Source organism: Limanda limanda, chromosome 16, assembly GCF_963576545.1.
Source record: "Limanda limanda chromosome 16, fLimLim1.1, whole genome shotgun sequence".
Lineage (NCBI taxonomy): Eukaryota > Metazoa > Chordata > Actinopteri > Pleuronectiformes > Pleuronectidae > Limanda > Limanda limanda.
The window spans coordinates 23,450,461-23,470,803 of NC_083651.1; the positions used below are offsets into that span (position 1 = coordinate 23,450,461).

General features: G+C 42.9%; 1 protein-coding gene across 2 annotated transcripts in view; it reads left to right on the top strand.

Annotated features, from left to right (window-relative positions):
- LOC133021483 (partitioning defective 3 homolog B-like) overlaps positions 1 to 20,343 on the top strand; it is a 199,548-nt gene that overhangs the window by 110,170 nt on the left and 69,035 nt on the right. For both annotated transcript variants that reach the window (XM_061088344.1, XM_061088345.1), the window contains exons 19-22: positions 1,860 to 2,075; positions 4,950 to 5,172; positions 14,931 to 15,041; positions 15,455 to 15,811. In XM_061088344.1, coding sequence (XP_060944327.1) covers positions 1,860 to 2,075; positions 4,950 to 5,172; positions 14,931 to 15,041; positions 15,455 to 15,811 — 907 coding nt within the window. The remainder of the gene's footprint in view (positions 1 to 1,859; positions 2,076 to 4,949; positions 5,173 to 14,930; positions 15,042 to 15,454; positions 15,812 to 20,343) is intronic.

Genomic DNA, 20,343 nt, shown 5'->3' on the forward strand with positions numbered 1-20,343 from the left:
AGGCAATCAATGGTCTTAACACAGGCAGATGCTTCTGTGCAGGTATATTCCAATTAACAACCCAACACTGTGACATGTGTGTGTGTGAAACGCTGAGCAGACCCTGTGGACCTCGATGTGTGATCCAGAATACTGGACCACACATATTGAAGACCAGTGGTGTAACAAACATGAGGCCAAGGTTCTTTGTCATATGTTAACATGTCATAACAAATATCATTTTGATTTGTTTCCATCTGATTTGAGTTGAAAGATCTCCCGCTGCATCACTGCCAGTCTGTACAGTCTCTCAAGCACATTGGTCCATACTGTCTACCATCGTGTAAATACTGTCATTTAACCTAAACACGTTCTCATTTGGCCTGAATTGCTGTGCGAAGAGTTTTGGAAAGTACATGTTGTCTAGAAATGTCTAAGAACTCAAGCTATATTCTGTTGACTTGTGTCTATCCAGTTGTGTCAAACTTATTCTACAGCATCAATCCAGGGTTTATCCAGTGCAGTGGAACCACATATCATCTGATGATGTTTACTGCTCCAGTGTGCATCTGCACACCATGTGTACTGTGTTTATGGATGGGAGTTATGGCCCATGTCCATCTCCTCCCCCTGCAGCCGCCTTAAATTATGCATGTGCATACATTCAGTATGTGTTATTACTCTTTATGTGTTTGTGTGTGTTTGGTTAATGGTTTTTTAAATAGATGTGGAAGCCACATCAGCCCTCTCATATCCCCACACACACACCCACAAACACACACAAAGAGCAGTCATGTGTGTATGGGGAATCATTAGCTAAAGTGATGCAGGTTTGGCTATCATGAATCACAGTGGCATCATATCGACAAGCCAGAGCCAGCAAGGAATCCAAAATGTGTACGTGTGTGTGTGTGTGCATGTGTGTGTGTGTGTTTGTGAGTGTGTAAGGATTACCAGTATTTTCAGTTGGCAGCGAGCCCAGCCTTCCTCCCTCTTTCCCATTTTTCTCTGTCTCCCTCTCTGACACCGTGGAATTCCTCGGAGGGATCTTAATTTGCCGTCTCCCTGTCGTCGTCCCCCCCGTCCCTCGTCCTCCCCATCTCGCCTGCTGCCATCAGTGTCCTCCCTGTTTCCGGTGGCACACGGTGACAGACCCAACAGAAAACATACATTACCTCCCTGCTGCTCTTTTGTTTTACACTCAGCGGCCCTCACATGCTGCGGGGACAGAACAATAAACCCGGTTCATCTCAAGCAGTCAGCCTGTTGTTAGCTTTAGAGTTTGAGCAGCAGGATACCAAGATTTTAAGGTAGTCTGCTCAACGCAAGACATGCCTTAATTTATTTCCACTCTGAAACTATATACGCTGGAAATTATAAAGCTTCAGAACTTATCTCCACAGCATCTCTGAACTCCGCCTCTGTCCCTTTCTCCCTTTCTGCCGTCTCCTCACACATTGCTCTCCCCTTCATCATCCTCTCCGCCGCGTCCCTCCCTCCCTCAGTAATATCTCCCCCGGTATACTTGAGATGATGGATGGAGAACCAGTAACAGTGAAGCAGACTTCACATCCATCACAAACTCAACAACACCACAGTTAACTGCATCACTGTATTTTGTTCCGTCCTTGGCTCCGCTCTCAGAGCTCAGACATGTCGAGGTCTTTCCGGCTCCACAGGCTTTTTAACCCAATCAGACCCGGGGCCGGCAGGAATTAACCTATTTAATGGCCTCATCAGACTTTTGGTCATTTCCTTCCATATACATGCCTTTCAGGTCCCTCGTTCATTTTAATTGTATTTCCATCATATCCATTTAAGTAGAGCTACGAGGAGACTAATGCATCTGCCTTTCTGTGTCCCCCCCTCTGCCACTGCAGCTCCGGCGAGTCCCGTGGAACTGGGCCCAACCCTCGGTCTGAAGAAATCCAGTTCCTTGGAGAGTCTCCAGACGGCCATGTCAGAGGTGAACAGGAAAAACGAACTCCTCCCTTTCCACCGTCCTCGCCCAAACATGGTCAGGGGAAGAGGCTGCAACGAGAGCTTCAGGGCAGCTATCGATAAATCCTACGATGGGCCGCCTGAAGATGACGACGGTAAGGGTGATGAAGAGCGTGTTGGCCTGGATGTTGTACTTTTTGCACTGTTACAATGTCTTAATATTGGATCTGAAGGAAACTACCAAGTCAGCCTGCTGTATCTCCTCAGGCAGGATGTTCCACAGCCTCTGGGCTCTTACTGCAAAAGCTCTGTCTTCAGCTGAGAATCTGGAAGAGTTAAAAGGCCCCTGCCCGAGGGTCTCAGAGTGCGAGCAGTGTCGAACAGGGATCAAAGATCTGTTAAATACTCAGGAGTCAGACCATTAAGTGCCTCCTAAGTAGTTAAAGAACCTTAAATCCTCTTATAAAACATAACATTCCCCAGTGTAAAAAGGCTAAAACGGGGGTGAAGTGTTCCAACATATTTATTCTGGTTAAAAAAGGTTTAAATATCTATAGTGAAACTGAATCTTAAATAAGGAATTTCCCAAAATGCTTTGACGTCACTGATTGGAGTGTTTAGTCTGATGAGACAATCCAAAAGTGACATTTTATTATTTTCCATAATGACATGACTTATTTCCATATGCTACAAGTTTCCCAATTACTCTCACCCTCAAAACTTTGTTTTCATACGTCATTCCTCAAAGGATCAACACACATGGTGCCGAGCAGCCGCGTTTCATCACAGGAGGTGATTTCCATGTTGAGTTGGGCTTTCACTTTAAATATTTATCCGGGAGCTAAATAGCCAATACTTAGTGTGTTTCATTCGGGGGGGTGGGGTGGGGGTTGTTGCGGTTCAATTCCCAGCTGCATTATTAGCAGCAAACTCTTATCAGTCACCACCAGAGTAATGAGTGGGACTGTTTCAGATCACTACTCTCACACAGGATAGGACTAATAGGGCACGTCAACACCACGCACACGCGGCGGCCAAATCCGTCACCGTCTCTCTGGATGTTCAACACTTTGAGAGCTGCTGTTAATTGACAGATCGCAGGACTCTGAAAAGCCCACTAAAGATCTCGCCCTCTTTGTGTATCTCTCTCTCTCTCTCTCTCTCTCTCTCTCTCTCTCTCTCTCTCTCTCTCTCTCTCTCTCTCTCTCTCTCTCTCTCTCTCTCTCTATAATAAAAATATCAAAGCTCATCGGTTTCCGTGTGTCAGGCTTCCAGAGGTGGATCAGCTGTTGTGCTGACACACCGCTGGCGATTGGGAGGGAACACGCTGTCTAAACAAGTGAATGTTTAATCTGGGTTGATGTGTGGCTGATTCACTGTGTGGGATCCTGAGTGAGTCCAGCTAAAGCTATACAGTGCGTCACAGTTTCCAGTGAATCCAGTTGTCAAGCGTCCAGTTTTGACTCAGTGGCTTTTAATGGCTTGTGTTAACCAGGGGGGGGGGGGGATTACAGTGGTGAAAAGTTGTTTATGTCTTTTTCGTCTTCTGTCTTTCCTCACGTGTTTTTTTACCTTAATTCTGTTTAATCTGTGCCTCTTTCTTTTATTTTTTACCTCCGGCAAGGAAGATATGTTTTCATCTGTGATATTTTATCTGTTTATTAGCACGATTTTGTGACAACAGCTATAGATGGATTAGGACTCTTGATGGGAGTATGTCAAGATAGAACCCTTTCAGTTTTGGATCTGGAACGGGGGTGGATCAAAGAAAAAAAATGTGTTCACTTTCTCTAATACTTTAAGCTAAAGGATTTTTTTTAAATTATTTTGTTGATTTATCAGAGAATAATTCATGGATCTAGATAGAAAATAATCTAGCATTTTTAGAGAACCGATATTTATGAGTTTTTGAGAAATTTGGTGCAGAACCAAACAAAAATCGGGATCAGGTGAATTTAACTGTGGTTTCATGAGGGGACTGCTGGGTCTTGGAAGAGATATGTTCTCTCTCAGTGTCTAATTTCCCTGTTTTGTCTACTTGTGGTGTTGGGGAGCAGTCGTAAACAGCAGAATGTTATAATGGTTTGTGGTGAGTTCCATCCCGTGACATAGCTATTAAAACACAGCACATTGTAACGTACTTCAAACAAATAAGTATTTTCCAATGTTTTACACTGTTGTAGTTTGGTATAATAAAGAAAATAGCTGTGATTGACTTTATGTGATGAATCATGACCGTGGTATGTTATTGGCTCTTTTAATTTGCACTAGATCCATTTTCATGTTGCTTAGAACAAACTTCTGTAACTTTGTGGTTCAGATATTACAAGCAAACCTCAGTAGTTTCTTGAGAACTGTTTAAAAGCCTCTCAGAAAGTACACATGCAAGGCTCTAATGGAAGTTTTAAAGAGGTCACAGCTGTGGCCACGGTCATGTTCGCTTCATAGCTGCTTATTAGCAAGGACCAATACGAGCATGTTGCACACACAGACACACACAGACACACACACACAATTACATTACATTTCTATCCTGTTAGAAGACAGTCTTTGTAATTAAGGGTGAAGTGAATATCCACACAAAGTTAAATCTCAATTGAAGTAACTAATTTGGTTTGGTTATCTTATAAAATCTGACAAGTGGTGTGTGTGTGGGTTGGTGTGTGTGCGAGTGTGTGTGTGTGTATGCTTGACATCATTGTTATTCAAGGCCAGAGCTCCAGTCTGTCGAAGAACTAATGAGGCATTGCAGTTTACACTTTGAACAGTTTTGCTTTCTTATTATTGAAGAGTTAATTCATTCTCTGTCAAGTTAATAAATCTGCTGTGGAAATGGGGAGTGGAGAGATGGATAGGTGCACGATCATTTCCAATCTCTGGTTTTATTTAGTTTTTTTAATCTAACAAAAGAACATCAGTGGAGACAATTGATGTTCTTGTCTTTCACTGATACTACTCTGTAAAACACCATTCTTATTCTAATCCTCATCGTTCTTGTCTTCTTCTTCTTCTTTCGGTCCCCCCCACAGATGATGGTACGGACCCCAGCTCAGGCCGTGACACCCCCGCCAGCAGTTCATCTCGCCAGGGAGCGGTGGATCAGATAGAGGAGAAGGGCAAAAAGGACAAAAAAAAGAAAGCCAAGACAAAGAAGAAGGAGAAGAACAAGGGAAAGGGAAAAGAAAAAAAGAAAGCGGAGGAGCCCGAAGAGACGGAGAAGAAGAGCAAGAAAATAGGATTTGGGCTTCTCAGGTGAGTGACAGTGTGTGTGAGAGAGAGAGAGAGAGATAAGGGAGCGGGAGAGGATTATTTTTAAAGCTTAAACTTGCGTTAATTTTCATATGAATCTTTCCATGTTAACCGTACATGTGTGAGATTTTATGACCAATGGTATCTGGTCAATCCATGTCATGTCCAGCAATGATAAGTCCCATCAACTCACTGGGTCTCAGGCTAGGTTTGGACAGAAAGAACAGAAAGCCTGTGAGGCTCAGGTCAGGCTCGATTCGTTTTCTTATTTGTTTGATTCATATTCTACACAGAAGCGGGTGTGTCTCTCTTGGGGAAAGATTGTGTAGCATCTGACGTCCTTTCCCCATTCAGTCATGTACCGGTAGTATGAGCTGACAAGACTCCTGATCTAAAGACAGCAAGTTGTGTAGAGTGAACTGGGTTTCCTCTGTCATTTTGTGAAACTGATGAACAGAAATGTTTGATGCATTAAGTATTCTGCGGTAGTCAAGTCTTTTTTATGTTTTCACACAACAAAAATTATATTTACTATAAACCTCACATGTTTTTTAATGCAGTTGATGATATCAAGACAATAACTACAGCAGCACATCTTCAAACTGGCTGATAATCAGGTTAACCCACTGGTTGGATGATCTGACCTCAAAACGAGGTCATGTCTTGCAGGCGAACCTGCTTTCATAAGTAACATGACTGTTAAACATGAACACTGGGCTCTCTTTTCCCCTCATGAAACCCTATCACATTCTCATATAAAGGCACACAAAGTCCACTGTAAGAGCACTGCCCCAATTTCCTTAAGAGCTCCTGAAAATGATCTGTCAGAACTCTTTTAAGTGATTAACTCTAATGCTATATCGCAGTGTGAATGGGGCATAGGGACACACACCAGGCGTGAATAGGGCAAAGTGTTTCAATGAACAATTTGTCCCTTTTACCTCACTGCCTAGCTAATGTGCTGCTTTTTCTTTTAGCCGTGGTTGTTTCTGAAATGGGATTTCACATGACCATTACACAGATGTCGATCTGAAGAATAACACTTACTCGCGGCAAATTGAAAAACAAAATAAAGCCTCAGTCTTTCAAAATAGGCTCACAATAGCAGCCTGTGAACCCAGAACACAGAACAACACTCCCAGATTCCACACGTTATCACAGTGATTATATCTCAGGGGTGCATGTTATTTAAAGTGAAATGTTTGGCAATAAGACTAATAAGCTTCTAATGTTACCTAATTGAATAGATTCAGTGTCCTCTCTTTCAAAGTGTTCACCTTTTCCTCACCTTGTTTTTCTCACCCTCAACTTTGGGCTCTCTCTTGTTCACTGGTGAGAAATGGCTGTTTGTTCTTCAGCCTGGTTATAATTATGTCCCGGAAAAGAGAAGCTGAAACAAGAGAAAAGATCTGGATACTCCGATCTATGTGATGTGCACTCAGAGTACAGTTCATTCCTTTTCTTTGTGATTTCTTTGGTTTATTGTCATATACTCATAAGTATTTGTGTTGCATTAGTCGCAGTCATCACATCTTAACGACAGAAATCATCTGCACAGCAACAGCACTTTTTCATAAAATATTAGTTTTTATGAAGAACTGATTTCAGACTGTTCAACATTTAGTGATTTGGACATTTACAAGTCTTACACATTTGCTTTAGCCATAGTTCAACCATAGCTCACCAACATGGTCCATTATTTGGACCGTTGTGCTTGATGATTACATTATTATACGTATATTGTTGTACATAGTTTGCCAATAACTACACAAATTAAATCACTGTTAGTGTTCTCAGAGCAGAGTTGTAGCTGATAATTACGAGCCAGTACAAATACGCACTGAATTCCTTTTCATCAATCATCATTTATATGAAGTAGAATGGTTCTCAGTAGAGTCCAAACCTCCACCAGGGCCTAACAACACTCATAGATATCAGTCCTCTAAATTTGATGGCGGTAATAAGAAGAACATGCAACAAAAGGACTAAGAAATCAGATGAAAAGAAGCCTCTGCTGCCTGATGTACTGTACGTCTCTCAGAATAGCAGAGGTTTGGAGAGCGGTGACCAGAGAGGAGCTGTTTATTTCAGTAATAACAGTAGTGCACTCTGTTGCTACTAGAGAGGGAGAAGGAGAGAGATAGAGAGACCATTCCACTAATCCACCCCATTGTGTGGAATATGTGCAGCCACCTTTGTATTCCTGAGTGCTACGGATCATACATTAGCTAACTCTTTTTCGGGGTTCTTTCCTAAGGTGAAGAGGAAAACCAAGTTGTTTGTGCGGGCCACACACACATCAGGGAGAGAGAGAGAGTGTGTGTAGAGAGTGTGTGTGTGTGTGTCATTAAGTGAAAGGTGGACTAATCCAGAGTATCTACGAACAAGATGTTTCTTAGAGTTATTTAGAACTTGGTCACATCTGCTGCTTTGTCTCTTTTTGACCCAACTTGCCCAAACCTGTGATATTTTCTAGTAACTGAACATGAACCAGCCCGACCTGGGTCGACTTGTGCTTGACTAATGTGCAGCGCGGCAGACTGGGAACGCCACTGAAAAACCCTGAGGTGATTTTTGCCTCCCTGCTTCTCTCCTCTGCTCTGTGCTGTTTGTTTGTCTGTTTGCACGAGGGCAAGTCTGACACAGACACACAAACACACACACACAGGCGCACACACACAGACACACACACACACACACACACACAGAGCGGTTTATCAGACACCCTGTGAACAAGCAAAAAACACACTTGCAGAATTGCCCCTTCGTTCCCCTTTGTCCTCTCTTCACTCGCAACAACATATTAGTTCACAGAGACTCGTGGAGCTTGTTATAGTAACAGGGAACGAACAGTCGAGTTGAATATTGGTTCCTGTTGTATCAACCCCACAGAACAGCAGTTGTCCAGTAGTTAATTTGCAGGGTTGATCACTGAGGGGAAGAGGATGATGACACAAGGCAGTTTACTGTTTATCTCATGGTTTTTATATTCGATACAACAAGATGAGTTTAAATGGGAAAACATCATAAATATTATTGGAATTATTCATGTAATAATAATCGCTGTACAACATTAAAAGGAAATGAATAAGAGATATGATAATAAATATGCAATACAACAAGTGAATACCTTACATATTCCACGCCTCAGGTTCTCCACTGTTCTTGCTTCGCTTCCTTCTTTCCCACTATCACTTGTTTTTCCTTTACCCCCCCGAGGCACTACATAACCCACCTTAATATACAGACTACATCTACATTTGCTCACCTCCTTTACTCCATCACTCAGTCTTTACCAGTATTAGCACTGCTTTAAGAGTGTCAGAGTTCAGGTGAGGTCGCACCGAACCCCCCCTGTTTATGTTCATCCATTCCTCTTCCTCCTCTCCACCACTCTGTTTGATTATGGTCTGGACAGCTCGTATGGCACACCCAAGAATTCTCCAGTTTAATCGACCCACGCCTTTCCTCTCTCCGCTCCCGTCTCTCCATCCACCCTTTCATCTAACCGCCAATTCCCCCGATCACTTATTGCCTTAAGTGCCTTAAGAAACCGTATAAGACACCCAAGGATATATTTAGACCTTTCCTCTGCACCCCATCTCTCATCTCCATAAGAGGGTCTTGATTAGAGCCCAGTGATAATATCAACCTTCCCTCCTTCGAGTCTTTCTCGTCATATTCCTGTAGCCGCCCTCCCTCCCTCCCTCCCCCACGATCTTTTCCTCATTTCAATTTTTCCCTCTGTCTGCTCCCTTCAGCTCCGGCTCCCTATCTGCATTTGATTGCATGTAATGGTGGGAGACTGAGAAGGCAAATTGGTGCTATTCAGTACAGTTCAATCTAAGCCGAGCTGCTGATTTGTCACATTCATCTGAGGCCGGCTTGGATCGCCCTCATGCTCAGGAGGAGAGGAGGGTTCGGGCTACTCAACCTTCCCCTCAGGCCTCTGGTTTTTACTGGAGCAAACGTTAATTTTGTTTCATCTGTTGCTTGGCACACAAATCTCTTAAATATACTATTGTGTTCTGTTTTTGCTGTTTCTACCTTTTTAGCTGGTTTTCCCAAAGTGAAGGCAGGATTCAAATGTAGTTTTTCACTTTAATGAAGAGACAGTGTAGAAGAGAAGAACAAGTTGAATGTAATATACTATAATTCACAGTGTTATAACCCAGATATTAAAGACAGACTGTGGATGTTTGCTGTAAACGCCCTTTAAAGTGGACAGCTGGCTGTGTCATGTGAACTGCTGCCACCTGCCAGTCAGTTATGCCAATCAAGTGTGTGTCTGTGTGTGTGTGTGTGTGTGTGTGTGCGTGTAGGGTGGTAGTCGTTCTATGTTATGAATATTCATGTAGTGATAAACACGATTGGTCACACGGTCAGATGGTTGTCATCTATTTGGCACATGGTTTCTGTGTATATTCCTCAGACACTTTGTGTGTGTGTGTGTTTGTGTGTGTGTCTGTGTGTGTGTGTCTCCGCTCCGTGCATTCTCTGCAAATTGATGTGATCTGCAGTTGTGTGACCCTTTGTTCTTCTCTGATCTATATATCTTTTCTCTTTCTTGTTTAAACAGATATGCCTGATATTGAAACAAATCTTGCAACCCTTTGCCTCTGAACATTCATATTGCACAGACACACACGCACACACACACATACAACCATAACTTATTGGACAATAAACATAATTGCCATGGGTTGAGAGTTGTGATCTTAAGTGGATATGTCGTCTGTGTGTGTGTGTGTGTGTGTGTGTGTGTGTGTGTGTGTGTGTGTGTGTGTGTGTGTCTCTTGAAAGCCAGCGACTGTTCACATGAAAATATGTAAATGTAGTAGGTGTGACTGGGAGAGGACGAGGTCTCACAGACCCAGAGAGGGACAGACGCTGCTGCTGCCAGTGCATCATGTTGATGTGACGGCTGCTGGATGTATATATGCATGTGTGCATGCTGTTCATTTGCAGAGTTAAAGCGGCGTGAATTTATGAGAATCTATGATAATAAATGCATGGTTGCCTGCCTGGTCGTAATCATGCACTGCTGTACCCACCTCCATCTTGTCCTGCTCCATGTGGTGTGTGTGTCTGTGTGGGCATTTGTGTATCTGTCCATGTGTGCGTGTGTGTGTGTGTGTTTGTGGACTGTCTAGCGCATAATCTACTTCCAAAAGAAACTTTTATTTAGAATCTATGTTTACCCAAGCAAAAATTTAGAATCAAAGAGCAACGTAATTGGATGCAGCCACAAACCCCCCCCAAAAAGATCTGTTACAATTAGAGCACAATCCTCTTTGAACGTTACGTCTGTTCTCTTTCGTTTTGACCTCGTATTGATGGCTGTAATCACACTTTCCCTCATATTTGCCCCCTTTTTTCGTTTCCTTCCCCTCTCTCCACTCTCCACCTGGTCATAATGCAGTGCCTCTGTTCGACTTAAAGTGCTCCATCATTGGGACTATTAGCCCATCTGACGGTGGGGCCCATTAGGGCTGACTAGCTCCACTGTGGGGTCTATTATGGTTGAGTTCCATGCTAGGCCTATTAGCCCAGGTCTGTTCAAACTGTAGACTGTACCAATGTGTGTGTGTGTGTGTGTGTGTGTTTTTGCGTGTGGTGTGTAGATGAGAGGGCTGATGGTAGAAAATGGACTTGTTGCTGCGCTCCCTGTGATTTGCTGGAGACTTTCTGTTCGGTGGAGCTCTCCATTAAATCAAAAATCATCTCCAAATAGAATGAGTGTGTTTCAGGATCCTGAAAGTGGATGGAAATGTTCTATGTGGGCATGTGTAGGTTCACACCTACGACTGTAGCACAGGATGGACTAAACGAAAGCTTCCCAAAAGTAAAGCCAAAGGGTCTTGATCGCCCCCTAATGGCTGGCTGCAGAATAGCTCATTAACCAAGCCTCTGACACTTCTCTATGTTAGTGGATTGGGCATGGACCACTTTTCGAAAAGGCATGTTTAGTTTTCATTTTCTTAATTGATGCTTTTAAAATGTTGCTGAAAAAACAGAGTGAGATATCATTATTGACAGCTGAGACTGACTCCTGATTGGTCGAGTGTGTTCACCAGGAACGCACTACCAAGGCTCCACCCCCTGGTCGCTACTGTGCAGACTCCAGCTGCAAATACTCATTATGGCTGCACTGGTATCTGGCTTGATTGTGTGGACTTGATTACTTGATAGTGGTCCCAGTCATCCATCTTGAATTATGGTCTATGGTCGTCACAAGTTCTCTGTAGGATAAATACATGTATGTTATTGTATTAATCTGAACAAGACTTTTGCTACATCATATTTCAATTTAATTTTGGAACAATGTGAGGATGTCACCAAATTCTATATCAACTAGAATTTTAGAGCTCTTTTGAGTATCTAACACATTATTCTACTTAGTCATATATTCAGCGACATATAACCAAACAACACAGTTAGGTTTGGGGATTTGAATTCGGTAATGAAAAATTTCCTCAAGTTCTTGTTTCAAAATCTTTATACAGCACAAAACCATGTGTTCTGACCAGACATACCGCTGCCATTGTTTCATAATTAGCACATGCTGGAAAGGGGTGTGTGTGTTGGTTGAAGGGGGGGGCATGACACACCAGCTTCCAATCAAACATCATGACAGGAAGTCATTGGTGTGTCACTGACTATTGTCATGCCTGCCAGTCATCATCTGTGTGTTTGTGTGTGTGTGCACGCACCAGTGAACTCCTGCCTGTGAATGTGTGTGTCCCTGTACAGTGTCCATCTTCTGATATATTTCTGTGTGTGTGTGTCTGTGCGTGTGTTTATGTGTGTGCGTGTGCTCCTTATCGTTGCACACTTGTCAATCACCCATTCCCTCTGGGACCCGTTTGCCAATGACAGCAAAAGGAGGCGTGTGTAAGGAGTGGCAGAGGGGGCGGAGTGAGAGAAAAGCGGAAGAATAGGAAGAATGGGAGATGTGAGAGTCACAGATGTTTGCGCTCGTTTTCCCCTCGTTTGTCAGTCGGCTTTCACCTTATGGAGCATTCAGAGGCACAAGTGTGAAACAGCCCCCTGCTCAATGTTCATCGTTCCAAAACAGCCTGTATGTGTAAATATTAATGCACTCTGTTGTTACAAGAGGTTATATGGAGACTGCCGGGGTCGGGCATCGTGTTGTTTTCAGTCAAACTAAATAATAAAAGAGGCATTCATTTTCTGGATATCTGTTCTTCAAAGGGTTAAACCTGAACCAGGTCACACAACAATGAAGCAATCAACACTTCCATACATCATCAGTAGCACCCACTTTTTAATTATATCAGATGCTATATTTTTAAAAGCCCCGGTATTCGACCTGTATTTGATATTAGCAAACTGCAGGCATAAGAATCTGTTTCTGAAAGAAGACATCTCTAAAACTAAGCTACAACTAAACCAAACAGACAGAGCAGTCAAACAGTCACTCTGACCATCTGCGGGAAGTGGAAGTTTCTGAAAGATGTGACATATGAACAGTGTTGACATTGATGGAGTGTTTTACTGTACCTGCTGCTGCTTGATCTGTTCTAATGGAGCTAATATTTAAAAACATATCCACGGAGATTAGCTGGAAATGTGATTCCTCTCATAAACTCTTTGTTTTTAGCCAATAAGAAAATATATTTTACTTTTTACAGCATATATTGAGGCTGTACATATTGTTTACTTCTAACTATTTGGTAATTTTTTCATCTGACCTTTTCCTACACAGATTGAGGTTTTTGAAAGAATCTGTGCACATGTTTGTTATCACATCTTTCTCACATGCAAATGAGTGAGCCGTACACTTTCCATACAGATTGTGGTGTTAGATCATGAATATTCATGCTTCGTCATTCTTTTCCCACTAATGAGGAAATGTATTCATTCTAACTGGCTGCTAATCCACTGTTCTTGTGAAATGATGCTCAAATGATAATCTTGTGATTAAGAAAAAGAACATCATCTGTGTGTATGTGTGAGTGAGTCTATGATGTGCTGTTAAAGTTACAGTTTTAAAGTTAAAATTGTCATGCACATGTTACAAATGACTTTTCATTTGGTTATATATTGTATTTTATTTTGTTTGTGTGTATTTAGCTGTCCGTGCATGTCCTCATGATGAATGGTCTCAGATGAGTTTTGTCTCTGACACCTTCTGTCCTCGCTCTGACAGCAGCGGCAGCAGAAAGGACATTTTTTTTACTCTGTGTTTGATTATTCCTTTGTCCTGCCATGTTGTGATGTCTCCAGCGTGTAGCCCTCTGTTTACCCTCACTCACAAAAGGGCCACTTGCACACAGAAAACCAAATACACTGAAACTCCTGTACAGTATACAACAAAAGCTAAGTACCCTCCTGGTCAGTATATCACTAAGATGAGCTCTGCCTATGTGGTACTATTTAATTTTTAACTGCATCGGGCTTGAGTCGGGTTCAGACACAGAAAAAGTTCCATTTTGGGTTCAAAAGGCTTGAATCAGACAGAGATGCTGCCTTCTCTGCTCTCCAGTGTGTGTCTGTGTGTGTGTGAGAGAGTGTCCACGTGGATAGACCAATAATAGCATTATCAAGAGGATCTGGAGAGACAGAGTATGACTAATTAACCTTTATTCGTCCATTATCTTTGTACATCTCTTTCCTCCATTTATATCTCCCTCACAGATCTTTGTACATCTATATTGCCGCGACATGTAGGTGACCCTTCCATGCCGATCCCCACTGTGAGGAGAGAGGAGAAACAGGCATTATAGAGGTTAAGGGTAGTGAGAGAAGTCTTGGGAAAGCATTGGAGATGAGCAATATATCAAATTAGATGTTGAGATGAAGGGGTGAAGGTAGGGTGAGTTGTGGATTTAGAGAGAAACGAGTGTAATGAGAGTGGAGAAAGAGGCTGAGATGGAGGTGAAGGTAAGGAAGAATAAAGTTGACAGAGGGGTAAGTGAAGGTAAGAGAGAAAGTTGAAGGAAAGGATAAGCCTCTAACACTGTAGGTAGCAGTAATTAAAGCAAGGCTTGTCCCCTGTGAGTCACACACACACACACACACACACACACACACTGTCTTAGCCTTTCATTGCCCATTGAGTCAAATAGGCTTTTATACCCCCTAGTCCACATTAAGCATTTCAATGAAACTTTATTAGCTCAACACTAATGTCCCTGTCCCATGTTTCTATTTACTCCAATGTGCAGACATGTATATGCTAAAACATTCACTCAAGTAAATCACTGAGTTTCCACAAAGTCACCAGAAGTGGTGAACAAAACAGCAGATGAGAGACTGTAACATCAATAAATCCAGTGAATAAATAAAACATAAGGCATGTTATAAGGTCACAGTTTGCAGGTTGGACATATTAAATATTTAGGAGCTTTGACTGTCCCAATTAACCACATCCTACTCACCACAAAGCTGCTGGGCTGTGAAAGGATCCTCGTCGAAGAGAAAATACTCACAAGAGGAGACAGTGAGTGGAAAAAAGGCAGAAATTAAATAGCATTAACCACAAGGCAATGCTGGCAAGATCTAGCAGTGGCAGCAGTGTAGGCTAAAATACTGTGTTCATCTATGACAGTGAAACAATCAACTGGAAGTGCCATCTTAAGCTGTTTTCAGACATGACGTGCGGATAAAGTCCAGAGAATCCGATCCGGACTGTATCGGCCTCTTGCCTTTCACACAATCTCAAAGCAGCGGGAGGTTCTCTGCACAGGCTCTTTCTGACGTTTCTGATGTTTGTATCACTGTTGGTCTGTGTCCAGATTTGGGAAGAAAAAGGAGGAGAAGAAGGAGGCGAAAGCAGCTCTGCAGCGACAGAAGTCTGACATCCTGAGTGATCACGAGTTCGAGAGGATGAAGGAGGAGAGAGAAAGGTGAGGAACCCTCTGGTCTTGAGATGATGATATTTCATTTTGTGGCCAGCTTCAGATTCTGTGTAGTTTTTGTGTCTTTCTTGGTGAAGAGAATGATGTCACTCTTTTTCTGTTTTCCTCCTCTATCAAAGACCATTGATCGCCCATCTTCCTCATTGAACCCTCGGAAACTGCTTCATTAACACCTCTGCCATTATTTCTCCTGCTCTGCATTTAATTTGTTCCATTCCTTCGATTCCTCTCTTCTTCTCATTTCATTCCTTATCTCGTTACTCATGGTGCCCTTTGGAGAGATTCATTAAATTATGTTTCTTATGCAAAAGCAAACATTGAATATACAGTGAAAATAAAGATTTATTCAAATTATTTCAGTAATACTTGTTGTCCTAACCATCTCTCTATTTGTTTGTCAGAATTGAGGCGGGTCACCCTGAGCTGCGGGACCAGCAAGGTGGCGGGTCCACGTATCCAGATGTTGAGGATGATGAAGCGGATCCCAACTACGCCAGAATACAAAACTTCAGGGAGCGAGAGGTGGCTCCAGTTCCGCAGCAACTTACTCAGGCGCCTCCCTACAATACAATTCAGCACAGCCATGCTCACGCTGCTTCCCCGCAAAACCACTCTGCCTTTCCCGGACATGGAAATCATGCTAACGACCCCGGAGCCGTCCCTGATGATGACCACATTGACAGGCTGTATGCCAAGGTCAATAAACCGAGGGCAGCTGGGTCTACGTCTCCTCCTGTGCCTGCCGCTGTCAATGACAGGTAAGGCACCGTGACCTTCTCTGGATATAATGGTCTGCGAACAGCAGTGGTCTCTCATTTTTTAAGGGTGGGAGATGTTAAAGCTTGAGTTGGTAATCCTGGAGAAACTATCAAGATACATTAGCCTCCCATCAGCCTTCTCGTCAAAGCTACGCCCCTAAACACTTGAACAGACACCGCATGGTTCAGTGGTTTGACACAGTGACAGTATTGGTGTGTTTATTTAGTTTAATTTAGTGTAATATTGACCAGGAACCCTCTGATTAACTGGGGCCCTCTCCTGAAGCCCGGTTCCGTGGTGATCTCCCGGGTGCCCTGTCAGGTTAGAGCACCCATAGATAACAGGATTGTCTCTATGTGGGCTCACCTACCACACAGGCTGGTGTTCAGATGAAGTGGGCTGCCAGCCAGGTGTCAGAAGCCGACTGTGGAACATAGAACCTGCCCAACAAACTGTCAAATATAAATACCCCCACTCTCCCTTCTTTGAAACCACCTTCAACACCCACCCACCCCCATCCCACCCATCCCTCTTCAGTTTTGCAGTGTATTATCTTGCTGATGCTTCATATTTCTTTCTACCTCCCCTCACCTACTCCTGTCTAAATCAACTATTTCTGCCAGAGGCCGAGTGTGTGTGTGTGTGTTTGAGAGAGAGAGAGAGAGAGCAAAATAGAGATGGCGTTGGACAGACAATAGGAAAAGATTGAATTGTTTGTGCTTGCTTTGAGCTTCAGTATGAGTATGTGTACTCAAATCCCTTCGAACATAGTGTGTGTATGTGTGTGTGTGTGTGTGTGTGTGTGTGTGTGTGTGTGTGTGTGTGTCTCACTTACCTTTGAATACTTCTCCCAGCACAGTACACACACACTGAGCTACTACCTTATTTCTGTACCTGCCTTCGACCGATGGAGTAAACCTGTTTGATGGACACTAACAGGCTTCATGTTCACGTGTAATTATGCAGACGTCCGACTCTGACCTTGACTTTTCGAGAATACTTCTTCAAGAATATTATCAAAGGTGCATTGCTCATGCGATGGGACCCTGATCACTTTTAACCTTAGTTTAGTTTTAACCGATCTAAGACAACACAAGGGCAGGTTCTCTAACAATATATTTAGGGCCCTATGATTTCCGCGATAACGAAAACGCGGACGGAATCACGGAATCGGACAATAAAATTGGAATCTACTGTTAACACGGAATGCAGCGGAATTCGCCATTATTTTGGTGAAATTCAGTTTCGAGAGAAAGGGAAACAATACAGGTGACATTAACCTCACTGAATGTTTAGCAGTCACTCCCAAAACAATGCTAAAAACACCCGGTCCACCACTCCAGCCTAGTTAGCGGGGATGCAAACAATAGGTCCCGCCCCCGCTCCTAACAAGAAGTTGAAGCGCCCGCGGCTGACCGCGGAAATGCCTAAAACTTCCAAAAAGCTTAATAATTCGGTTTTAACCCCAAAATTCAGAGCGGAACAATACCCGAAACAATTTTATCACTCAGGTAATCAGCTGTTTTGCCGAGTATGCCAACATACTATTGATTGGAAAAGAAAAGATACGTGCGATGACCACTTGAAGTCAAAAATCCATCTAAAAAACAGTGAAAGCCGTAGCCAGGGCACGGCCCTACAAACCACAATTACGTCTACAATCAGCTCAGCAGATTCAAGAGTGGAGTTTATTGAGGACTTTGTGGCTGTGTGCGCCGCATCTGACATCCCCCTTGAGAAGCTAAAGAAGTTACGCCCGTTTCTAGTCAAACACTGTAAACACGGAGGAGCGCTCCCCCAAAATGCCAGCAGCCTCCGCCAGACTCACCTGCCTCGAGTGTTTGATCAACACATGACTGCCGTTTTAAAGCAGATCAGGGGGAAGAAGTTCGCTGTGGTTGTGGATGAAACAACGGATGCACGGGATTGTAGCGTCCTAAACATCGTCATTGGTGAGTTAACTTAGCAGCCTGTTAAGTGGCGAAGTCACGTCCCTTCCGGTAGAGCCCATGGGACCTATGAGATCGAAAAATATGAATGGGTTTCAATGGAGAGAAAGTAATTATTTTCTGGTCCCAGTCTTTATATGCCGTGGATTTAAATTATAATTTTTCATGTCAAGAGTTTGACCGTTTATTGTGCAATTGTTCAGTTAAAGGCTGTAGAGGCTGTAGAGAAGGTCCCATGGGCTCTACCGGAAGGGGCGTGACTTCGCCACTATAGCGTTGTTTTTGTACTCAGCTATGTTAATTGTCCCCATGTAAAATATGATAAGGACGACCTCTTCTGTTGAAATAATAGCAATTCATAATGTCTGCAGCTGTATTTTGCAGTATTTGCTTTGCTTTAAATAAACACTTATTTTGTCAGAATATTATTTTAGGTTCAAATAAGTTGAGTAGAATATACATTTTGGTTTAAATAAGTAGTTTTCTTTATGTTATCTTTCATTGCAGGTGTTGAAAACCAGTACTTTCTGCTGGATGTTGTTTTCCTGGACAGATGCAACTTTTCAACCTTTTCCCAAGCTATACTAGCCTCCCTCTACAGCAACAACCTGGACCTGAATGATGCCTGGGCAGTGGTCACAGATAATGCTGCATACTGTCTGAAGGCATACAGGGAGGTCCTGAAAGGAGTGATGCCCAACAGTGTCCATGTAACCTGTCTCTGCCACATCATCAATCTGGTGGGTGAGACCTGGCAGCACTACAAGTACTTCTCTGAAGCTGCATCACTTGTTACATGGATGAGATCTGTCTTCTTCAAGAAGCCTACCAGAAAGAGAAGATGGGTGAGCTTCCTCGTTAACAGGGAGTTTGCGCAGACAAAGACTCTTCCTGAAGCAGTGAGCAGCAGGTGGAACAGCTGGTTTGAGGCAGTGAAGTACCATGCAGAGCATGTTCATCTGTACAGAGAGTTTTTGTTGGCAGAAAAATCCTCATCCATGGCAGTCACAAACATCCTCAGCCAGGTGGATACAGAGGAGAAGGTGCAGGCCCTCACTGTCAAACTAACCTTCATCTCTGAGGGCTGCTCCAAACTGATGACAACTCTGACAATCCTGGAGGGAACCCACCGTCCCACAGCAGTGTCTGCCTACAACATAATGGAGGATCTAGGCTCTTACCTAGTTAATGGAACGGCAAAAACATGTGGCTTTGGTGCGAAGACCGATGAGCTACTGAGGAAGATGGGTGTTAGAGAGAGGAATGTGGTGCTTGAAAGTCTCCATGATGATTTCCACTTGGCCTTCACCAAGTTCTCAAAGCACTGGGACATACATCCAGCCAGAGAGGTCTACAGGCTGGTAAGGGTGTTCGATCCAAGGCAGGCTCCAGCTATGGAAAAGTCGATTGAAGCCTACAACACACTGAAACCAATGGCAAATCCATCACCAGAGCTCAGTGAGCAGTGGATTGCCTTCCAGCACTGTGTGTCCAGGGAGCCCTTGCCAGCTGATATGGAGCTAGCTGCTTACTGGAAGGGCATCAGGTCAAGATTCCCAAGAGTTGCAGAAGTGGCAGTGCCCTACATCTACTTCCCAGTCAGCTCAGTTGACTATGAGACGTGTTTCAGCAAGTACAAGACTCTGCTCACAGACAAGAGAGAGGCCCTCACTGAGCTCAACACAAAGAGGCTGACAATCCTGTACTTCAATGGAGATGTCTGTGACAGATGGAAGTCATAGGAGTTAAGCTCAAAAGGACAGTACTGTTAGAAAATCAATGATTTTCCTAGTTCATGTTTTATTGCAGGTTAAGGTTTAATTTAATTCTGCATTGTTTGTCCCCTGGTTTGATGTATTCTTCAAACAGTGCTTTGACTAAATGTTTTTATTCACAGTTATGATTTGTTAAAATGAAGGACAGGTTATAAGCACTTTTTATTGTTACAAAAAGGGTCCTCAAGTCCTCAGTTATGCATTTTTTACACTTTAAGGACACTGTGAAAAGTTTATAAGCACTTTATTATTTATGTAATGTTCTTATTTGAAGCACTGAAAACAGTGCAATGTTGTGATGTTTTAATAAATGTATTCGTTCGCACTTATTTGACACTCGTTCTGATGATTTAAATAGCTTAAAGTGTAAAAACGGAATTCATGAAAATGAAAACGGAAAAAACGGAATTTGGAAAAAAACAAAACGGAATTTGGAAAAAAACAAAACGGATTTCATAGGGCCCTATATATTGATATGTGTACAACTAATGTACACATATCAATTCAACAGTAATCTATATTAATAAGTTCCATGGTTACAAATGCACCTCTTAATAGAAGTGTACTTGACATAGATTGTTGTCACATTGCTAATCTGTGTCTGTTTAGTTTAATCCATCCAGTAATTAATTAGTAAATGTTTCCTACGGACAAGTTGTAAAATCTCTTTATTTTGGAAACTTGTATCCATGACCACAGCAGTCCTGGAAAATAGTACTGTTCATTTATCACCACTTCCTGAAACTTGATGATGCAGACAGAACGAAATGCAGGTATTGGCTGACAGTTATCGATGGTGCCAGGGAG